This window comes from Lepus europaeus, chromosome 8 (genome assembly GCF_033115175.1).
Source record: "Lepus europaeus isolate LE1 chromosome 8, mLepTim1.pri, whole genome shotgun sequence".
Classification (NCBI taxonomy): domain Eukaryota; kingdom Metazoa; phylum Chordata; class Mammalia; order Lagomorpha; family Leporidae; genus Lepus; species Lepus europaeus.
Window position 1 is genome coordinate 93,291,261 of NC_084834.1, and position 23,769 is coordinate 93,315,029.

Below are 23,769 nucleotides of genomic sequence, written 5' to 3' on the forward strand. Positions count from 1 at the left end.
CCCAGGTGGGAGACCCAGAGGAGGCTCCTGGCTCCTGGCTTCAGATTGGCCCAGCTCTAGCCATTGCAACTATTTGGAGAATGAACCAGCAGATGGGGGATCTTTCACTCTATCTCTCCCTTTCTCTGTCTGAAATTCTGCCTCAAATAAATAGACAAAATCTTAAAAAAAAAAAAAAAAGATAACAATAGTCACCGATTATAGGAAGAACTGTTAAGCATTTTGGTATTTTTCTTTTTTTTTTTTTTTTTACAGGCAGAGTGGACAGTGAGAGAGAGAGACAGAGAGAAAGGTCTTCCTCTTCCGTTAGTTCACCCCCCAATGGCCGCTGCGGATCCAGGTGCTTATCCTGGTCTCCCATGGGGTGCAGGGCCCAAGCACTTGGGCCATCCTCCTCTGCACTCCTGGGCCATAGCAAAGAGCTGGCCTGGAATAGGAGCAACCGGGACAGAACCGGCACCCCGACCGGGACTAGAACCCGGTGTGCCGGCACCATTAGGCAGAGGATTAGCCTATTGAGCCGTGGCACCGGCTGATATTTTTCTTTGTAGTCTTTTTGCCAGGAAGTTTCCCTACTTATAATCATATTATCTGTATTCATTTGGATCCTGATATTTTCTCTTTTTTTTAAGGTTTATTTACTTAATTGAAAGGCAGAGTTACAGAGAGAGAAGGGGAGAGAGAGAGAGGAAGAGATCCTCCATCCTCTGGTTCCCTCCCCAAATGACCACTATGGCCAGGGATTGGCCAGGATCTAGTCAGGAGCCTGAAACTCAATTTAGGTATCCCATGTGGGTGGCAGGGGCTAAAGGACGTGGGTCATCATCCACTGCATTCCCAGATGCACAGACAGGGAGCTGGATTAGAAGGGGAGCATCAGAGACCAAAACCTGCACCCATATGAGAAGCTTGTGTCACAGGTGGCGGCTCAACCCACTGTGCCATGATGGCAGCCTCTGGTATTTTCATATTCAGAGAAGCTGAGCCATCTTGTTGTTCTTTAAACTCCTGAAGGTATCAATACTTCCTAATCTCAAATGTCTCTGGAAGATATTTTTTAAAAATTTAATTTTTATGTATTTACCTCATTTGAAAGGAGAGAGGAGAGAGAGAGATGAAAGAGAAAGCAAGCTCCCATCCTTTGGTTCACTTCCCAAATTCCCACAACAGCCAGTGCTGGACTAGGTCAAAGCCAGGAACTGGAAATCCAAGCCAAGCTTCCCACATGGGTAGCAGAGACCCAACCACTTGAACCATCATCTGTTGTCTTCCAGGTTGAGCGTTAGCAAAAAGCTGAAATTGGGAGAAGAACCAAGTCTTGAACCCAGGCACTTGAATATGGGATGTGGACACTGCAAGTGTTCTGAATCATGGTGCCTAACACCCAACCCCTAGAAGAGATTTTTAAAGTCCTCTTATTATCATCTTCCTATAAGTAAGTACTCTCATCATCAAAACAATGTGTGATGTATATAACTGGCTTTAATTTATTCCAGCTTTACTTAATTATATTATGTACTGCTGGGCTGTGGTGCTGGTTCATTTCCTCTAATGACAACTTTCCACATATTATCAAATGACCCTTGATTCCTTTATGGTGCCCATATATCCAACTCTGTTTCTCCTCCAAATCTGGATTAAATTATGAAAATGTCTTTTATGTTCTTTCATAAACTCTGGTCTCCAATAATTTAGTCACTGTGATAGACTTCTCAGAATGCTCTTACATTTTTCCATAACCATATTAAAGAGTAGAGATTAAAATGGGACATGAATCTCTAATAAAGGCCTGATTGACTGTGGGACTGACGAGTAAGACTGCTTTGTCTAATAGCCCATGTGTCTCATGGATAATTTGTTCCTATATTAAGAGTGAGTTTCCATAGAATGGCAAACGCCCAAAACAGCACTCCTGCCTCAGAATCAACCCTTGGGGCATTCGGATCTGGCTAAAAGGTCCATGAGAGTCTCACAGGCATGGAAAGCCATGACATGGTGGCAAAAAACAATCCAAATGAAAGATCCTGGTGAACAAGACCCCAGCAGAAGGAACAGGCCATCAAGGAGGGAGGCGCCTTTCTCTGAAGGGAGGAAGGAACCTCCACTGTGACACGGCCTTGACTAAACAAGTTCAGAGTCGGTGAACTCAAGGAGCTTCCATAGCCTAGACAGCTCATAGCAAGATTCTCGGGTGATTGCTGACGTCATAAATAAGAGTGCCAATTGTTAAATCAACAACGGGAGTCACTGGGTACATGCTCCCCACGTAGGATCTCTGTCCTTAATGTGTTTTACTATGAAATGTAAAAACACTACTAGTCGAACAGTACCCTATACCGTGTGCGGTTGTGTGAGTGCAGCCTGTTGAAATCCTTGCTTGGTATATACTAAGTTGATCTTCAGTATATGAAGGTAATTGAAAATGAAACTCGATAAAGGGCGGGATGGGAGAGGGAGAGGGGAGGGCCCCGGGAGGGAGGGAGGTTGGGGGGGGGAAGCCACAACAATACAAAAGTTGCACTTTGTAAATTCACATTTATTAAATAAATTAAAAAAAGTAATGTATAGGAGTGTAATTGACATTTTGAGTTTGATCTGTATACTGTTTGTTGAACTCTTTACTTAGTGTAAGGTTAACTTTAGGATCATTAAGTAAACCAAAAGTAGGTCTTTGTAAAAATTAAGAGTGGGAATGGGAGAGGGAGGAGGAAGAAGGGTGGGAACGTGAGTGAGAGGGAGGGTAGGGTGGAAAGTATCACTATGTTCCTACATCTGTATATATGAAATTTGTGTATCTTAAATAAAATTTAAAAAGTAAAAAAAAAAAAAAAAAAAAAGAGTGAGTTTCAGGGCCAGTGCTGTGGCACAGCGGGTTAATGCCCTGGCCTGAAGCGCCGGCATCCCATATAGGCGCTGGTTCTTGTCCTGGCTGCTCTTCTTCCGATCCAGCTCTCTGCTGTGGTCTGGGATAGCGGTGGAAGAGGCCCCAAGTCCTTGGGCCCTTGCACCTGCGTGGGAGACCCAGAAGAGGCTCCTGGCTTCAGATCGGTGCAGCTCCGGCCATTGCAGCCAATTGGGGAGTGAACCATCAGATGGAAGACCTCTCTCTTTCTCTCTGTTTTTCCTCTCTATGTGTAACTCTGACTTCAAGTAAAAAATAAATAAATCTTTTTAAAAAAATGAGTTTCAGATCTCACTACTAGAGTTTAGGTTCAGTTTCAACTTATGCCTGTGTATCTTTGTGTAACAGACAATGTAAATAAGCCAAAGTTTGTAGTAGATTCAGAGTCGTGCAGACATCACCGTAATCAATTCTGCAGCCCCTTCCTCACCTGTAAATAAATCCTAGTACTCCACTTCTCACCTACCCTGCATCCCTAGACCATGTCTCTATGAAAATGCCTTTTCTGGGAATTTTATATAAATGGAAGCATATGGATGAGATTAGCTGTGATTGGCTTCTTCCCCAAAGCATAACATTTTCAGGGTTCATCTATGCTGCAGCATCAACCAGTACCTCCCTCCTTTGCATAGCTGAAAAATATCCCATCGTATTCGTGTTACATTTTATTTGTAGTACTTGGTGGGAATTTGATGGGCATTTATGTTGTTCTCACTTATAACCTATTATGAATAATGCTGTTATGAGCATTCACATACAGGTTTGGGGTCACCTGTTTTTATTTCCTTGGGATGTATGGGAGTGTCCAGGTCATGCTTAATTCTGTGTTTCACCTTTGAGGAACTGTTTTCTAAAGGTGCACCAGTTTACATTCTGACTAGCAGTCTGCATTTTCCAATTTCTCCACACCCTCACAAACATTTTATTTTCTTCCTTTTTGATTATATTCAGCCTGGTTTGTGTGAAATGATGTCTCATTTGTTTGATTTGCCTTTGCTTAATGTCTAATGACTCCAGTTTGCTGCTAATGTACACCCTTGGGAGGCAGCAGTAAGTAACTGGGTTCCTGCCACCACCCACATAGGAGAATTGGATTGAGTTCCCAGTTTTGGCCCAGCCCAGCTCCACCAGCTCCAGCTGTTGCAGACGTTTGAGAAGTGAAGCAGCATATAGGGGAGATTCTCTCTCTCTCTCTCTCTCTCTCTCTCTCTCTCTCTCTCTCTCCACCTCTCCCTCTCCCTTTTCCTCTCCCTCCCCCTCTCCCTCTCCCTTTCCCTCTCTCCCCTTTCCTCCTTCCCTCCCTTCTCTTGCCCCCCTTTCACATAAAAAAATTTTTTTTAAATCAGTAAACAACACTAAGTGAATGAAGCAAAAGCCAGCATAGCTTTTAATAAACTCTTCAAAATAGGGGATCACATTGCGGGTTACATTTATAAAACACACAGCATTCTTATTGCACTTATTTTAATACTAAGTGTATTTTCAGTCCACTGGGGGAATATTTTGAGTGGTACATCATGCAAGTCAGCCCCTTACTATATATAGTTTGCTATGTGATCGCCTCATCTTTATTTTCCCTTGCTTCTTTTTATTTCTTTCATTATACTTCTTTATTTCTCCTGTCTTTCCAAGATATCTACTACGTAGCTCAGAATAAGTACCCAGTTTGATAAAAGATACTCAGTTTGAATACCTTTTATGTCTACTCTTCTAGGAAAGTTCTCTGAGGGAAAGGCTTTCCCATGGTAGTTGTCTCTTCTTTCATTCATTAGTTGGATCTCCCATAATCCTTATCCTTTGTGTTGGAGTGGTCCTGCCCTCTATTATATCAATGTTCAATGCAAATTACATTCGGTAGTCAATCAATCAAGGTTCAAGATCTTCCAAAGACTTTGTAAATTTTATTTCTAGAGCTCTGTAGACTATTGGCTTCAGTTTTTATAGCTGGATACAAATTTTTTAAAAGAGGTCTCCTTTTTAAAACTTTTTCTATAAAATTCCCACCAGTCTGCTTGTTTTGGGGAATAGTTCCTCTCCACATAGTGTTATGGTGGCAGGAGGATATATACTGTCTACTACTGAGCTGGAGCTGATTTTCAATGGCTTCTTTGAGCCAATTATTAGCCTTTCTTATTGATATCACATTGTTAGATTGAAAATTGGTCAAAGTGAGAACAATTACACAATAGAAATGTGTGCTACTGACAACTTCATTTTAAAAAAGGGATAGTTGTTGAATATTAACTAGCCAACTACTGTTGGCCAAATTTTTTTTGCTTCTAGATGACCCTCTATTTATCAAAATAAACGCTTCCTTGATTGCACCTACTTCTGGTTTTACTGAATGGCCCATTCAAGTCTATTTTCATATAAGCAATCAACAAGATATATAAAACCATAAAACTAAAGACAAATATAAGAGACAAGACATGGCCCTTGGCCTCAAGTTGCTAATTTACTATTGAGAAGTTTGTGAAAATCTGACAAACAGAATTGAACTGAATTCAATCTAATTACAATATCCATTTGCCCAAGATATCCTATCAAGTGATAAATACTACTCTTTTAGAAGGAACAATTTAAAATGTTTCCATCAATAAAGCATTACACATTTTGTTAATAAAAATACATTAAAAGAAGTAAAACTACTAATAAGGTAACATTAGCTACTCTCAACTTTGTTTAGAACAAAAAATAGGTTTATGGAAAAGGTAACCAAGTCACTAAAAATTCTCAGCCTACAAGTTTACTAACTGCAAAGTATTCGTTGTTTCAGGGGAAAATGTTGCCCTGCTTTTCTTTTAAAGAAATTATTTTTCTGGCACCCACCCAACAACTAAAGTAGACAGAAAAAAGAAAAATTAGAATGTAAAGATCACAGAGGAGGAGGTGTGAGTGTGGGTGGGAGGGTGGGCATGGTGGGAAGAATCACTATATTCCTAAACTTATACTCATGAAATGCATGAAGTCGATAATCCTTAAATAAAAGGTTTCTTTGGGAAAAGACATCACTAAGATATATTCCCTTCACTACCTGTATGATCTTGACCCTCACCTTCTTGGGCCTGAAATTTTTTTAATTAAAAAAAATATATTAGACTAGAATCATTGACTCCAACTGGAAAAGATACACTTCCATACAGAGAACACACTTCAGACTGGGGAGGAAGCAGTTGTATATTACTATCTCCAAGCATTATCTTGGGTTTAGAGATGTTGGGTAATCTCTGCCCATCCTGATTCCAAGCATCCTTCTCTCAGTGAGTCGTGTTACTTATTGGAGCTCACCCCTCTGATCGGGTGACGTGGGGAACAAACAGAGTTGCTGGAATAGATGACATCTTGTATTTGTTCTAGCTCCAAAATTCTTGAGCAAATGCTCTTAGAGGGAGATTAATTTCTATTCATAGACTGCTGTTTCTTTGGCAGTCTTTATGAATCAATTCAGGGGCAAGCAACTAAGCTATCCTTGAAAATAAATCACTCTGCAAGTGAAATCAGATACAGAATGGAGTGCAATTATTTATTTAGAAATGTATCTGGTTTAGATTTATTTCTTATTGATATACAACAATTCCACAATAAATATCAAACCTATAAATTATGCTGCAAATGCACATTGAACTTTCTGTTTACATTTTAAAAGCATCACTATATCATGGGTTTTGGTTTTAGTATCATTTTGTTCCTGAAATTGCATTAAGTTATTCACTCCCTGCAGGATTCCCAGTGTTGCCATAAGTGATTACTAAGAGTTCTATTTTCTGAAATTGTTTTATCTTAGCTATTTACAAAATACAAGAAATTATGCAAACATTAACAAGAAAATGTGAATATAATGAAAAATGAACAAAAGATGACTTTCAAGCTTTTTGGTTTTTTTTTTTTTTTTTTTAGTAATTGTGATTTCTCCCTAGCATAATTTACTTCAAACACACACACACACACACACAGAGGGAGTAATGTGTTGATAAAAATTTAACAGTTGACTCTCCAGGAGATAAAAAAAGGTACTGATTTGCAGAGTCTGTCACTTTACATACTACAAATCCTCCATGACTGATTTCAAGCTACCAACATGAGATCAACAAACCCACAGGTGGGAAGACAGATGTACACAGCTGTCCCCTGTGAGCTGGTAACTTTGACTCTAGTACATGACTGCCCTATAGCCTCTACATGATATACATAAATACATCACATACAAATATGCCATAGAATCTACAGTGTATGTATGATTTTGAAAAATTAAAAATAAATATTTCAAAAGCAATCTACTAAAAAATTGTATCCGCAGTCATTTGGACTATTAAGCTCTCGTCCTATTCTCTGGAAACACATGAAAAGTCTTTTAGAACAGAGTGGTTAGAAAGGAAATGAAGTAGTAAAAACTTAAGCTAAAGATGAACAGAATAGGTTCTACTAAAATCACCCTGAGATAGTTCACCATTTATTAGATCCTGGTAATTCAGTTTCCTAATTTTTATAGGAAAATCAAAACCTCTAGCCATTATAGAAATTCTTAAGTCAAGCAGTCTTTCTGCTTTGGTAGGTGGCGTCTTGAGACTGTTGGATTCTATTTGAGTTCTTTCATCAACAACAGAAAGAAATGCAGGTAAGTTAGAAGCAGCTCCTATAGACTTGTGTCAATCTGGACACTGGAACAACTGAGTATAGACAGCAAGATGGTAGACAACTTTAAAGGTTCCTTAATTTCAGTTGACAAATGTAATACTTGGGAAAGAATTGGATATCCTTTAAATCTACTGGTGAGAAGAACATGTCATAACTGAGTTGCATCTGTTTGGATGTCATAGTGACTCTGAGCATATTAAGTACAGAGAGCAGTGCCAGCATGAATAATTGATTAGTTCATCCTATCTCTTTTTTCTTAAAACAATTTAAAGCACATGGGAAAAAAAATCGTGTTTATTAATGGCAAGACACTGAATCATTTCTTATAAACTAGTCATTTTCAGACTCCATTCTTGCCAGCATGTGCTGAGTGTAGTTTGAATCTGAAAATAAATCATCACATTTTCTCAAACTCCTTTATATTTAGAAAATAGATATTGGGAAAAATAGATGAGCATGAATAGGTATAAGCAAATTATCTCAAGCAATTTGAAAGCATATTACTGGACAGCAAAATATGTGTAAGTCCAAATGCATGTGAGACTTGAGATAGCAAACTGAAGATTTCCCACATTGGCTTTAATTAAAACTTATCTTGGTAAATGCTTCATTTATTATCACATCAATTTTGTGAAGAGTTCAAACAGTGAGAATGAATGAGGTAAAGGGTTTGCACAGGAGGGACTCCCAACATTGACTTTGCATTTTGATGAAGAGCATGTATTTACCTTCTAATCAGTTCATGTTAACATTTCTCCAGTATTCATTACTGCCATAAGTTAGTTACCAGGGAACTTTTCTGCTGAGTCACTATAGTCCAAATAATCAGAATGAGTACCATACTAAGTGTCAAAAGAAATCAAATTAAATCTTCATGGACAAACAATACGTTCATACGGTCTCTGAGCAGTGTTACTGGCTGCAACCCCTCCGTGAGGGTTGAGAAAATAGACAAGTAATGGTTTGTTGGTTATTCACTGGGAGTGAGTACCTGAAGGAGAAGGCTGTCCTTTCACTACGCCATTCTTAGTCTTTTCTTCTGAATTCATTACTTCCTTGTAGATAAGTTCTGTAAGGAACAAATACGCATGTTATTATCAAAAACAACAATAACAAATTGCTCATTAGTCCACAGAGAAATTAATTACTTAATGACAAATAATAATGTTCTAAAGGCACTGAGTACATTAATAATCTTTTGGGATTCTTTCACTCTATTTCTATATTCCCTTACAATTAGCATTGAGACTGGCAAAAGGAGGGACTTTAAAAGGCACTGTGGCATAGCAGGTAAAGCTGCGCCTGCAGCATCCCATATGGGCACCGATTCAAGTCAGGTCTGCTCCACTTCCAATCCAGCCCTCTGCTATGGCCTGGGAAGGCAGCAGAAGATGGCCCAAGTCCTTGGGACACTGCATCTGTGTGGGAGACTGGGAGGAAGTTCCTGGCTCCTGGCTTTGGATTGGTGCAGCTACGGCCATTGCAGCCATCTGGGGAGTGAACCAGCGGATGGAATTCCTCTCTCTCTCTCTCTCTCTCTCTCTCTCTCTCTGTCTCTGCCTCTGCCTCTGCCTCTCCTTCTCTCTCTGTATAACTCTGACTTTCAAATAAATAAATAAGTCTTTTAAAAAGGCAGTTGAATAACTAAATGTATGAAGAAGACACATTCTAAATTCTGTGGGCACTTCTGATGCATCCTAGCTTTATCTACTAAGAAGTTCAATGTCTCTGGTTTTGAAGACCCCTTTTTCTTTTATACTGACTCCCTAAGAGTTGGTCACATTCTCATGACTTTAAACTGTAACAAGTCCTCAAACTTTCATCTCTTACTTCACAGACTTTCCTGACTCATTTCTTGGATTTGTACATCTAAATTTGCCTAAAATCTACTATAATAAAAGATTTATTTTGTTCATTCACAAACTGGCATCCATTTCTGGGTGGATGGTTTGCAATTTATGAAATCATCATCCCTTACAGGTACTCCTTGCTCCAGTTTCTCACAGTTTAGTCTTGATCTTCTTCAAACAATAATCAGTCACTCCCCGGCCTCTGTGAGTACCTTCCTATCCTTACTTAGATTAAAGCATTTCCCATCAGCCATCGGTGCCTTCTTGACTTGATCCTCTTTTGTATGTGTTCATTTTTCCACATCCACAAACATGACCTCTTCATCAGTTGAGGCCCTTTTTTATCTTTATAACATGTTTTGCTTTCTCTTAGCCTTTGTTTTCCTCTAATGTGCCTTCTGGTCTTTTCCTAATTACACTTATTAATTCCTTCACAGTGACTCAAAAGTCCCTTCCCTTCAGATCATCTTTTTAGGTTCATGTCCATTCTGATCTGATCATCTGTTATAACTACGTTTAGCTTTCTCATATTTATTTTGCTCTATAGTTATTTACACAAGTTCAACAATTCTTTTCTCTGTTCAGCATCTTTTTCTGCTTTGTTTCAACCTCAGTATAAACTGGAAGATGCAGTGTGTATTTCAAAAAATATGAATGAATAAATGAATACATCCTTACTTCAAAAGAGAAATAGGTCTCTTAGGTACACATATATTTTATATTCAAATTTTTAGATCCTATATATACATTGAATGAATTCAAATATCAACTATCTTTCATTTTCTAAAGTCTAAAACTGCCTCATATATAATTTAAATTTTAGATGCTTTATATAATTTTATGTCCAAACATAGAAACTTACATTCTGAAATTCTGAACTGGAGCCCCTACTGTAACAAATACTTTGACAATCAGTTCTATTTAAAAGGTATTGGTCATTAATTCCTTTCATTCTTGAAGAAATGCAACATTGCTACTCCTGTGAAAAGATCAAGGGGGCTTTAGGAGCTTTTAAAATGATCTAAGATGGTACAATTAGAAAATTATTTTTTAGCAAATTGGTTTTCAAAGAATAACCTTGAGGCTACTTTATGAGTTCCAATAAAGCAAAACATAAACATTTTTTAAAGCAGAAGAGTCACCTTTCCACTCGTCAATGGTGTGTTCTCTTTCATCCAGCTGCTTGTCGTATATCTGAGGTGGAGGCTGCAAAGTGAAGGCAGGTAAGAAACTTAGTGTAAGAACTAACATAAGCAGACTCCCACGACACATGAGAACACCTTTCTATTCGTTAAGTTGGGTGATGATCAAATCTTATATAAATCTTGTAGTTCAGAAGTTAAAATTCCCCCACAGATGTATGAATGATTTATTTATAAAGATACTCGCTGTCAGTAAATAACTTGGCAGCTACATAAGTCAGCAGAACGCAAATCCTGACAGCTCACTTCCAGACACCTTCAAGCGTAGAACACACACCTAAGCAAATAGTGCCTGATCTTTTACAAAACAAACAAGACACTTGATTACAAGGCTCAGGAGCAGCTATTTCTCTGTTCACCTGCTCAGAACTGAACTGAAACTACAGCAGACTGATAAGACTGTTCTATTTTTAGACCTTTTGAAGAAGAACACATATCTTTCAATAAATCATAGTACGAGGTCCCAATATAAAGAAATATTTAGATATATTAACCTGTCACTTCTTTTAAAGAATTATAACACACCATTATAGACAGTTGTGTGCCCTATATTTAAATCATTTTTAAGATTTTTTTTCCTTCCAGAAGAAAGTGTGAGCTGACTAGAGAGATGGGTCACCTTGGACCTCTGCCAGGCCCCTTGGTTGGGCCTCTCTGGGAGAAATCATGTGACAGGGCCTTCCGTCAGTATTCCTCTTCCTACGTGGAGTTCAAATACGGAAAAGGAGACATTGAACATTCCTACTGCTTTCCAAGAAGGAGGATCTTGAAATCCCAAACCTCCTCTCCCTGATAGTTAGACTTGAGGAGGTCTATTGTGATGGCTACAAAAGATAGTTCCAACTCAGGAGATATGGAAAAGGGAAAAAAATGTCTTAGAACCATCAGTCACTATGAGTTAGAGGAAAGTGGGGACATGAGGCACAGTGGCTGACACTGGCAGGAGTGCAAAGAAGAGCTCTCAGATTTCTGGTGCCCCAAGACAGGACCCTAGAAATCATCCTTGTCTGGCATTCCAAAAGAAATGATGTTCTGAGAAACTAAACGTTACTCGAATGGGTGCCTTAGGCTTATTAGGTCATGGATCTCTCAAAATGGCTTTCATAAGGAAGACTTTGGACAAAGATTTTCTGAGAAAGGTTCTGAGTTCTCGGAGAGGGTCTCTGGCCGGTGAGCAGCCCCTAGTTGCCATAGCAGACCTCCTTCACCCCATTCAAAGTTTCTGGTGCTCTCAATCACAACAGACTATGGATACTTACCCCAGCTATAGCATACTAGGGCAGCCTTGTAACCTGTAGGAGAGCTGGATATGAAACTAGAAAACTTTGTCCAGTTGTAGAAGGGCAACTTAGCGCAATACTGAGAAGCTGAGAAGTAGCTATGATGGGGCCTGACACTGATTTTGCACCAGTGCTTGCTACTGGGGCAGAAGGATTGAAACCAGCTCCTGCAATTCAGATGTGGCTACCTGCAGCTCTACTCAGCAGCAGTCAGCTCAATGAGCCCTCCGTCATACCCTGCGACACTGGTGAGAACATAAAACCACTGACCAAGTAAAGATGAGGGAATTGGTGTGGCCAGGCATGGCCCACTGGGCTTAGCTGACATACGACCTTCCATATCAAGTCATAGGGCACTATTATAGGAGTGTTATGTTCTAATGAGTAAAATGAAGTTATTTTTGGAAACTTGTGGAACTGTTATCTGAGTAAGCTGATGCAAAGGCCAACTCTGGTCCTGTAAAGATGTTTTGCCAAGTGACAGGTTTCCTGTGTTGCTTCTCCTTGAGCATCTGCAATACTGTGCTTGGATCACTGCCCAGGATGTCTGCGGGACACAGTGTGTACCAGCTCTCAGAACTCTCAGCTCTCTTATTCTAACAATAGACTCAGTTCATCAGAATCCTGCATGACTGCCTTCACCATGCAGTGTAATTTTCCATTCAAGTTTCAAAACTGAACAGGGCTCAAGAGTATACTTCGTGCCAAAGTTCCCAGATTCCATTTTGTCTTTTTAACAGAGCTATTTTGGGGAGGTTTTCCTTGGAGCTTCAGTGTACAGCTGTTGCTGATGCATGAAGCACGAAGTACATAGACTCTAACCACAAACAAACTACAGAGAGGGAAAGCAAAGTTCCGAGTCCAAGATGTTTGCTTTCAATAAGCCTAGAGGGCTGCTTTAACCACATTTGCATTTACACTTATTTGTCAGGGGCCTCTGCAAATGGATTATATGTTCAGGTTTAGGTTTTTTTTTTTTTTTCTTTCAAGAGGAGATGCAATTGCCACTGTCAGTGGAAGGGTACATTCACATAAAGATGTCTTCTATAGGACTATATACAATGGTAATTGGCCAATAATCCTAATAGTAATGTGATAACACACACACACACATGCATTTGGGCAGCAATGATTAGCACAGGATGCTCTGTAACATTCCCTGCTGCCACCTGCTAAAGAGAAGCTGAGGTTTGATTGCTCAGAAGGTCTCTTTCCCTTATGTAATTAAATAGGATGGATTCTTTGTTGCAAGGTAACAATCTAAGTTAAAAAAAATGTGAAGTGGGAATAAAGAAATAGCACATAGAGGTTTGTTGAAAGGGTCTTAGTAGAGGTTAGCAGATTAAAACAAATTGACATGTGAGGAACTGAAGCCAAAAGGCAGTATGCAGCTATGAGACACTAAGCAAAGGTGTTAGAGATGGTGTGTGGAGTTTTAGGAGCTTGGGACTTCCATCTTTTGTAACATTCCCCAAAAAACTAAGATTCCCCTTATATTATATTGAGAATTACAGAAATTAATGCATGGATTCCTATGGAGTACATAAACAATAAATTAATATGGCTTTGATGCATTTTATGTTGGTGATATTGCACATATATATCCAAATTGTTTGAATTAAATGAGATGGACACATGGACAGATATGTAGCCACTGTGAGTTAGTAAATATTAGAATTAATCTGTTTATTTATTCAATTCATTCATCCAATTAAAGGTCTTGGGTACCTATCATGTTCCAGATTATAGCAGAAATTGTGATTTCAAAATTGAATCATGTGGCTGCCATCCTCAAGGAGTTCACACTTTGCTGAGGTAAGACTGATGCAAAACAGACAATTAGTGTAACAAATTTTTTGTGTGTACACAAATATGCATATACATACATGTAGTATATGGGAGCTGACTGGAGAAACCCTAGCAAAACTCAGATTTGGCTTCCTGGAGAAAATAAGACCAATCATGGGGCCAGAGCTGTGGTGCAGTGGGTTGAAGCCCTGGCCTGAAGCGCCGGCATTCTATGTGGGCACCAGTTCTAGTCCCAGCTCTGATCCAGCTCTCTGCTGTGGTCTGGGAAAGCAGCAGAAGATGGCCCAAGTCCTTGGGCCCCCGCAACCACATGGGAGACCTGGAAGAAGCTCCTGGCTCCTAGCTTCGGATCAGCGCAGCTCCGGCCATTGTGCCCATCTAGGGAATGAACCAGCAGATGGAAGACCCCTTTCTCTGTCTCTATCTCTCTTTGTAACACTGTCTTTCAAATAAATAAAATAAATTTCAAAAAAAAAAAGAAAAGAAGACCAATCAGTGAGTGAAAGATGTATGAGAAGTTGTAAAAGGAAAAAGAGTAAGGTCAAGGGCCATGATGAGCAAAGGCACAGAGCCTAGACAACAGAATGGTGGTGGTGGTATATGTGTTTCTGTTTGTGCACATGCACATGTAAAGCAAACTGAAAGGAGTTCTGTGATAATAAAATATAGCACATGTAGTCAGAAACAGGCAAAGGCTAGACAGAGGGTGGGTGGTCTTATGTATCAACATACCCAACAAAGACTTCTTACTGAATAAGAGAAACCACTGAAGAATATAAGAGAATGGCATGGCCAAATCTATGACTAGATTGAAGAGAAACATGTGGGAGAAGAGAGGTCTGATTGAGATAGGAAAGGTTAGGATGGATAGAAGATATAAATTCAATAATAATTCATGTCGAGGCCAGGGTTGTGGTGTAGCATGCCTGTGATGCCAGTATCCTATATGGGCACTTATTCATGTCCAGGCTGCTTGCCTTCTGATTCAGCTCCCTGCTAATGGCCTTGTAAAAGCAGCAGAATATGGCACAAGGGCTTAAGCCCCTGCTACCCACATGGAAGACCCAGATGAAGCTCCTGGCCTAGCCCTGGCCATTGCAGACATCTAGGGAATGAACCAGTAAATGGAACATTTCCATATCTCTTTGTTCACCCCTAACCCCTCCAACAACTCTAAGTTTCAAAATAAATTAATAAATCTTAAAAAATCCCAATATGCAGAAAATGTAAGCTGGAACAGTCAGCAATAACACATATATTTACTGTTTTTAATAATATAATTAACAATTCTCTCTTCTATTCTCATTCTCTCTTTGTAACTCTTTCAAATTAATAACTCTTTAAAAATAACATATATTAATAAACAAACTTCACAGAACTTGGTTCTTGATTGAATGTGGATGAAGAATGAGTAGAATGACTCCCCAGTATCTTAGCTGAGCCGATGATAGTGTTGGTGGAACCATCGAAAGAAATAGAAAATGAAAACAGGAAATGAAATTGATAACAGAGGTAGATACTAAGTGCTATGTGAGTAGAGATGTCTATTTGAAAATTAAATATATGATATGAAGGTCAGACGAATATTGTTTGCTAACAACATAGACTTGAGAGTATTAGCAAGGGGAGCTCCTTGAAACCATAATAGTGAATGAGGTCACTCATAGAAAATTTGTAGATAATGAATAAAGGGTCAAGGTAGACCTTTGTAGACAATAAGTCTCAAAGATTGTGCAGAATAAGATAAGTACACTAAGAAGGTAGGGTAGAGAACATTCAGAGAAATTCATGTAAAATAATAGCATTGCAGTATTTTAGAAATCAAGTGAGCACAGGGTTTCAAAAGAAGGAGGCAATTAGTAGCTCTTATAAATGAAATATCTCAATAATTTTTCTTCCATGGCACCAAAAAGACACTATGGGAAGATGCCCTTGAACCCTATGAGAATTTCGCAATCTTCAGAATTGCTATCATACCCAGAAATATCCAAATTAATCCCTAGTGAGGACATTTATATGAAACTGCACCTAAAAATCTAGAACAATAGGAAAAGAATATCTCCAATACCATGTGGGTGCTGTACATGCCTAACAAAAGATGAAACTGTAGAACAGGTGTAACACCGGCAGAAATCGAGTTACAGTGCTCTCAGATATGATCTTCCAAAGGTCTTTGAGAACTTGAGAAGTGATCTCTGAGTGATCTAGCTAGTTAAAAGTTACTTTCTATGAGAAATCACTATATTCTCTCTATATATTTATAGTCTATAAGAAATCATTATAATCCTCAGAATAATAATCCTCAGAGTCAAAAAACTACCAAAGAAATGTTCTGAAATATCTTGAAAGCCCATAGCTAATTAGTGATGGTATTTCCACTAAAACCCAATTTAAAAAGTAATCTGGAGTAGATGGTAATAAGTGGACAATAAAACACAAGGTGAATTTAAAGTGAAAATCTTTGTAAAACAATACATAGAAACAGAAGCTGACAGGATGAGTGTATTTCCCACTTTACCCCAAATGTTCTACTTCATGTTTGTTGTCTTTGGACTTATTTACACTCTCCCATTATATGCTTCTAGCTGTCTTACGTGTTGCGGTTGGGAGGGTAAATATGTGGGCACCCCACATAGCAATGTTGCTACATGGCATATGAAATATCTGAGGTATACAGTAATTTGAGGATGGAGGAAAAAAACTGAATTGCAGTATTTGTCTACCACTGAGGTTTCAACAATTGCAACTGCACTCTTCTCTAAGACATCAGGTCAGCATTTCTTCTTGTTTTCTCTATTTTTTGAGAATGTAAAACTCAGCTATAAAATATGGCTCTTGGAATATAATACATGGAGGAGTCCAAGTCTACATAATAAATCTGGGATTGAGGAATAGGGATTCTACAGAGTTCTTGCTGCTGGAAATGATTTCTTACTAAAAAGATTGCTTTATGAGTATCAATTCAGTCCCTAATCGTTTCTCCCAAGGTAAAATTTAAATTTTTCTTGTGACTCAATTTTATTTATATATTTAAATACCCTTAATTAAGTACAACATGTGAACTTATTCTTTCCTTAATCTTCAAGATAATCCATTTTTCAACAGCATCCTAAAATGCTAGTGATGGAATAGAGTTCAGAGATTATCTAACGTCACCCTTATTTAATGTGAATGAGAATATGGAAACTCAGAGAGCACAAGTGATTTGTCCATGATCACAGAGTTCATTAGTAGCAAAATTAGAAATGAAAGTTGTGGGCTCTTATGGGAAAAGATAGAATGAAAAATTTTTTATGAGTTAAAGAAATATTCAATTGGATAATTCAACACATACAAGTGGTTTTCATCAAAGACAAATTTGAGGATGCCACTCTGATCTCTGATCTGTGTTCCAAATTTCTGTCAGTCTACACATATAGCTAGATCTGGCATTGATCAGAAAAGCAGTCAACACTTAGATTCCAAAATGGTTTTTGTAGACATCAAGACCTCTGAACACATGCATCTCAAAAGAGATGAGAGCCAGATAATCCAAGTTGTACAAGGTTGTTCCTTTCATCCATCTGGGAGTACTGAGGTGAAATTTTCTTCTGCACTGGTCCCGCTCTGAACCATATGACAATCATCGCATTGTTGGTGTCTGTCTTCTGCTTCTGTGGCCCTAATTAAGCATCTCTCTGTGCTCTGCTGCCTTGTTTAAAATGCCAGAGGAAGCTTTAAATAGCACTGTTTTTCAGTCTGTGCATTCCCTATTAATTCAGCAGCTGGATCAAAGCAAATGGTAATGTGTCTGTTGAAACATGCTGGTTTTTCTTACCAACCATGGCAGTTGGATGATTGTCAAAAAAAATGCATGGTTTATTGAAAGACTTTAACCATAGAGGGTATATTTTAGAACTAAGTTACAAGATCAGCAAGTCTATTTAATGAAATATGCAAAATTTGAATTTTATATTTCTTTGAATATATACATACAGAATTTTTCCACATAGATTGTAAATTTTGCACAAATAAAACTTAAAATGTTCACCTCCTGATTTTCAAATAAAGATGTAGAAAACAACTTTATGTAGCAGTAAATAATGTGAAGTATTTGATCAGTGGCACAGTTCAGCACGTTTAATTATTTTTTCTAAAATTTATATTACCTATAGCACCAATGAAAGTGTACTGCCCAAAATGGGGATATTTGCTTCAGAAATAGTTTTACTAACAAAGTATCAAAGTAATGAAAGTGTGCTAGCTATACACACAGTATCCAAAGAATTAACTAGGTACAGTTATTTTTCTACAGTTACATAGTTTCTCCATGATGTGACCTTTAAGCAATAACCTGGTTTTCAATCAACAAAAATTCCAATTGCCTTTTAAAAATAGACACATGGTGATTTGAACTGCACTATCAGTTGATTTTTAACATTTTAGGAAATATGTCTGTGCTCTTGAATAGCAATTGATTTAATATTACAGATGAAAATAAACTCCTTTGAAAAGCCTGAGAAATGGAGGAAATGTCAGCAAGTTGGCAGAGTAGAGCTAAGCACTCTTCCTCCCAGAGGAACACCAGTTGGAACAACAACCCACACACGGGCATGCCTTCACAAGAGCTAAGGAAGCCAGGGGACTGTAGCACTTTAGTGTGGCTCAGAAATAAGAAAAGAGACATTGAAGAGGGAAGAAGGGACAGTTTAACATTACATGCGTCATCCTTCCCTCAACCCTTGATAGCACAGCCTGGAGACAGAAGCCCCCCAGGTGGGAATAGGAGAGGGAGGTGATCAACAGATTTTGCCTCAGATCCCAACACAGCACACCCCAGCAAAACCTACTGCTGCTCAGACCCTAGACCAGGACCCACGGCCCAAGTCTCCAGGCTTGCCCTGTTTTCAGGCTCCAGGCTTATGAAACAGATTCAGGCTTCAGGCTACCCCACCGCCAGGCCAACCTGAGAACCCCAAAGTTTAGGCAACCCCAGCACAGAGCTGACTCCCGTAGCCCCAGGCTATAGGCGCAGGCTAGCACCAGGGTGACCTCTGAAGTCCTAGTCACTAGGCTGACACTCCTAGCCAGATCCAGCCTCTAGACTGAGCTGGATACATGCTCCAGATCCCCTGAAGTCCCAGGACCTCAAGGCCACCTCAGCCTGAGTCTCCAGGTCCACTCTGCTGCCAGACAGTATCCCACAGACCAGCCCAGCAGAGCCGGCCTCGGTGCAGCCCCAGCGAACCCAGGCTCTGCAACTCCTCAAGCGCTGAACTGGGCAATATAGAGCATCAGGAGCAAAACTGATCCGTCATAATAAAGACTCTGTGGACTTGAAGACTCATTATTTGAAAATATATGAGGCCGTTTCAAAAAGTTAGTGGAAAATGGAATTAAAGGATAATGTGAATTTTCCATGAACTTTGTGAAGTCTCTTCAGAAAGTCAGAGGATGAATGAATGAAAAGGTGTGAAGAAAGTTTACAGTATTTAAGAAATGTCACAAAAGAGCAAATGTTCAAGTCATAGAAGTTCAAGAAGTAAAGGGAAGACAGAAGGAGAAGGAGTTTATTTATAGATACAGTAACAGAGAATGACCCAAATCTGAATAACGATATAAATGTTCAGGTCCAAGAAGGTCAAGGATCTCCAGCAAGGTTCTATCCTGCAGCAGATTGCTCAACAGAAATTGTACAGGCCAGAAGAAAGTAATTTAATATATTCAAAGTACTAAACAAATAACCAAAAAAACCCACTTCGCTCAGCAAAGCTGTCTTTCAGAAATGAAGAAGTAAAGACTGTCCCAGACAAACAAAAGTTAATAGTTTCTCAGGCGTGGAAAGCCAAGATACTGTGGCTAAAAAATGACCTAAATAAAAGATCTCTGTGAGTGAGATCCCAGTAGAAAGAACAGGCCATCAAAGAAGGAGGTACCTTTCTCTGAAGAGAGGAGAGAGAACTTCCACTTTGACTATGGCCTTGTCTAAATAAGGTCGGAGTTTGTGAACTCAAGAGTCTTCCAAAGCCTTGGCATAATTACAGAATACAAACCCTTCTCAAGAGCCTATTGAACTTTCTCCAGGATAGATCATATGTTAGGCCACAATATAACAAGTCTTAACAAAATTTAAAGGCTTACAATCACATCAAGAATCATTTTTTGATCACAGTTATATGATACTAGAGATAACGGGGAATTTCTGAAAATTTACAAATGCTCAAAAAGTTAAGCATCATGTTCTTGAACAACCAATGGGTAAAAGAATAAATTAAAAGAGAAATGAGAAAAAAAATTGAAACAAAAAGAAATGAAAGCAAACATATTTAAATTATAGCACATAGCATTAGCAGTTCTAAAAGAAAGGTTTATAGCAACAAAAACCTACATTAGAAGAGAAGAAAGATTCCAAACAAACAATCTTACATCACACCTCAAGGAACTAGAAAAAGAAGAACAAAGTAAACCCAAAGTTAGCAGACGGAAAGAAATAGCCAAGATCAGAAAAAAAAAAAAATGATATAGAGTATAAAAATGAAAAAATAATCAACAAAAGAGTTGCTTTTTAAAAAAACATAAATCAAATTGACAAACCTATAGCTAAACTAACCAAGAAAAAATAAGAATCGAATGAAATCCGAAATAAAAAAGGAAACTTTGGGGCTAGCACTGTGGTACAGTGGGTTAAGCCTCCACCCTCAGTACCGGCATCCCATACGGGAGCTGGTTCAAGTCCTAGCTGCTCCACTTCCAATCCAGCTCTCTGCTATGGCCTGGGAAAGCAGTAGAAGATGGTCTAAGTGCTTAGGCCCCTGTACCCACATGAGAGACCTGGAAGAAGCTCCTGGCTCCTGGCTCCTGGCTTCGGATCGATCGGCCAAGCTCCAGCTGTTGCAGCCATCTGGGGTGTAAACCAGCAAATGGAAGACCTTTCTCTGTCTCTCCCTCTCTCTGTCTGAAACTCTACCTCTCAAGTAAATAAATAAAATCTTTTTTTAAAAAAAAGAAGATGACATACAAATATACAGTACATTTGTTAAAAACTGCTCACTATCACTAATCATCAGAAAAATCCCATATGGACACTGGTTGGAGTCCCAGCTGCTCCACTTCTGATCCAGCTCCCTGCTGATGGCCTGGGAAAGCAGCAGTGTGTTTGGTGTTTGGGCCCCTGCACCCACATGGGAGACCTGCAAGAAGCTCCTGGCTCCTGGCTTCCATCTGGCCCACCCCTGGCCATTAAGGCCATTTAGGGAGTGAACCAGTGGATGGAGGATCTCTCTCTCCCTCTAACTCTGGCTTTCAAATGAATAAAATAAATCTTAAAAAAAAAAAAAAAAAAAAAAGATAGTTGGGCCAGCTTTGTGGTACAGTGGATTAAGCCACAGTTTGTCATGCTGGCATCCCATACCGGAGGATTGGTTTGAGTCCCGGCTGCTCTGCTTTGATCCGATTCCTACTAATGTGCCTGGAAAAGCAGCAGAAAATGGCCCAAGGACTTCGGCCTCTGTCACACATGTGGGAGACTAGGATAGCGTTTCTAGTTCCTGGCCTTAGTCTGCCCTAGACATGGTTCATGTAGCCATTTGGGGAGAGAACCAGTGTATAGAAGATCTTTCCCTCTCCTTCTCTTTTTCTCTGCCTTTCAAATGCATAAATAAACCTAAGAGATCTTCGCACTCAAATGTTCATCGCAGCATTATTCACAATAGTGGAGATAATTCAGCCTCAATAAAAGTAGCAGACAGGCCTTTGGCCTAGCAGTTAAAACGCCGGTTAATGTGCCCACATCCCATACCAGAGTTTGTGCTCAAGTCCTGGCTCCAGCACCCAACCCCAGTTCCCGCTAAGGCACATCTGCTAATGCAGAGCCAGCAGTGGGGGCTCAAGAAGTTGGGTCCCTTCCACTCACATGGGAGATCTGCACTGAGTTCCTGATTTCCAGGTTCAGCCCAGCTCAGCCCTAGCCATTGCAGGTATTGGGGAGTGAATCAGCTCATGGAAACTCTCTGTCCCCATCTGTGTCTTTCTGTCTCGTGAATAAAATCAATAACATTTAACAAAATAGAAGAAGAAGGATATCCTATCATTTGCAATGACATGGATGAACCTAGAAACATTAGGTTAAATAAAATAGGTCAGGTACAGAAAGACAAATATCACTCAATCTCAAATATGTGGCATGTAAAATTTTAATTTAGAAGTAGAGAGTGGAACAATGGTTACCAGGATCTGGAGTGGATGGAAAAGTTTTGGGAGATGTTGCTGGAAGGGTACAAAAACTAGTTCAATTTAGCCATCCCATAATGTTGACATACTTGGAAACATATTGTATATAATAGACATGTGCAGTTTGTGTGTGTCAATTTAAAAAAAAAAATGATGACCTGAAAGTACTCTATTCTGGAGGAAAATCTAATAGTCTGTCTCTGGAAACTAATCAGTTTTATTCTCCTCTCTTGAGTTGTCCCAAGTCCCATTGCTAGAAGCAGGGCCTAAAAAGTGATCATTTGCAGCCCTGGTGCACCCTGGAGTGGAAGAAAGGGGACCAACTGGGAACCATGAATGGAACAACAGAGTTAGTAACCTTAATGAGAACTCCTCTGGTGGAAGTCAGACAGAGCTATGATAATGAGTAGGAATGAGGTAAGAAGCGAAGACCAAGAGCTAGAAGATCCCCAGGAGAAGTTTTTGCTTCCTTTTCCCCTTTGGGGATGGTGGTGGTAGTGTATCCACTGAGTAGCCCTGACAGCTTGGATACTAAGTGGGCACAGGAGGCAGCATCAAAGGATTTCTAGGGATCTGGTTCAGTCATCTGGTTGGAAACTAGTGCCACAGAGTGAGAGAAGGAAGAGGAGATTCTATGCGGGCAGATGATATGCCCAGTTCAATATTCAATGTGTTGACTGAGACACCAATTTCAATTCCAGTGACTGGTAGATGCATAGATGTGGAATTCAGAACAGCCATATGAAATAATATGCATATTTCAGATATTTAGCAGTAATTAAAATTAAAACTGTGGTGCAAAAGGAGATGCCTGTGGAGAAAAGAAACCATCTTAAAGAGAGAACTCCTGGACTACACAATTCAAAGGCAAGAGAAAACAACTCAGACTAGGCAGTGGCGGCTGCAGGAGGGAGAGTGTTGGCAGCCTATTCAAGCAAACGGATACGGAAGCTGCTCATTCTCCTTGGACTTGGCATCTAGGGGGCTACTAGTGATTTCAGAGAAACCAGTTCCCAAGTTTAAGAAGTGAACTAGAGAAATTATGAGTAAACAAGGACCTTTAAAAAAAGACTCGGCTATAAAGGTAGATGTCACTTCCTTGACAAAGGCAAAGGTGGCATACAAATGCATCGGCTTGTCTCTTTGGTTCTTTGAAATCAAAGAGGCAAGAACATGTTAATTTTTAGGAAGAAATCATTAGTGGAAACTGAAAAGTAAGACACACAGGGAAGGAAGAGATCCAGAGATCCACATATAGAAAAGAAGACCATAAACAAAAAAGAACTGTGTCCTGGATTTTTTTTTTTTGACTTTGTGTGACTGATGGTATCACAGGGCTATCATTTTTCTCCTCAACACCATCCTCCTCCTAGTACCAGCCATACACAGCTGATGTCCATATGATATCTCATGCAGTCCCCAGGCCACCTTCCTCTTCTATGTAAAGAACAAATGCACATAGAGAGGAAGCAATCTCTCTGTAAGTGGCAGAGACAGTACTTAAACTCGAAGCTACCTGATTATCAAATATACACTCTTGGACATTTTCCACCCAACATAGTTCTTGCTAATTTAACCTGATGAAACAAATTTAGCTAAAAGTTTTCTTAGGCAAACAAACAGAGAACAGCAGAAGGGAAAATATCAATGCTGTTCTGGTGGGTGTGACCCTCAAAAATACTATTAATTTGTATTACAGATACAAATATCTATGTGCACTCGATATGATGGTCAGAATGTGTACTGTACTTGTATTGTGATGCTGCCACCTTGTGGTTGAAAAAAGGAAAACATTAAGTAAATGGTGCTTCTAAATGAGTTCAAATTGCTCTCAACAAAACAATGGCTGCACATTAAAATCATCTAGGAGCTTTACAAATACT

The 23,769-nt window shown here is 39.3% G+C and overlaps 1 protein-coding gene across 1 annotated transcript in view; it reads right to left on the reverse strand.

Moving 5' to 3' along the window:
- The window catches only part of MAPK10 (mitogen-activated protein kinase 10), a 456,407-nt gene that overhangs the window by 6,760 nt on the left and 425,878 nt on the right, over positions 1-23,769 (reverse strand). The window contains exons 13-14 of the mRNA XM_062199183.1: positions 10,530-10,593; positions 8,529-8,606 (exon numbers count right to left, since the gene is read on the reverse strand). Of these exons, the coding sequence (XP_062055167.1) occupies positions 8,529-8,606; positions 10,530-10,593 (142 nt within the window). The remainder of the gene's footprint in view (positions 1-8,528; positions 8,607-10,529; positions 10,594-23,769) is intronic.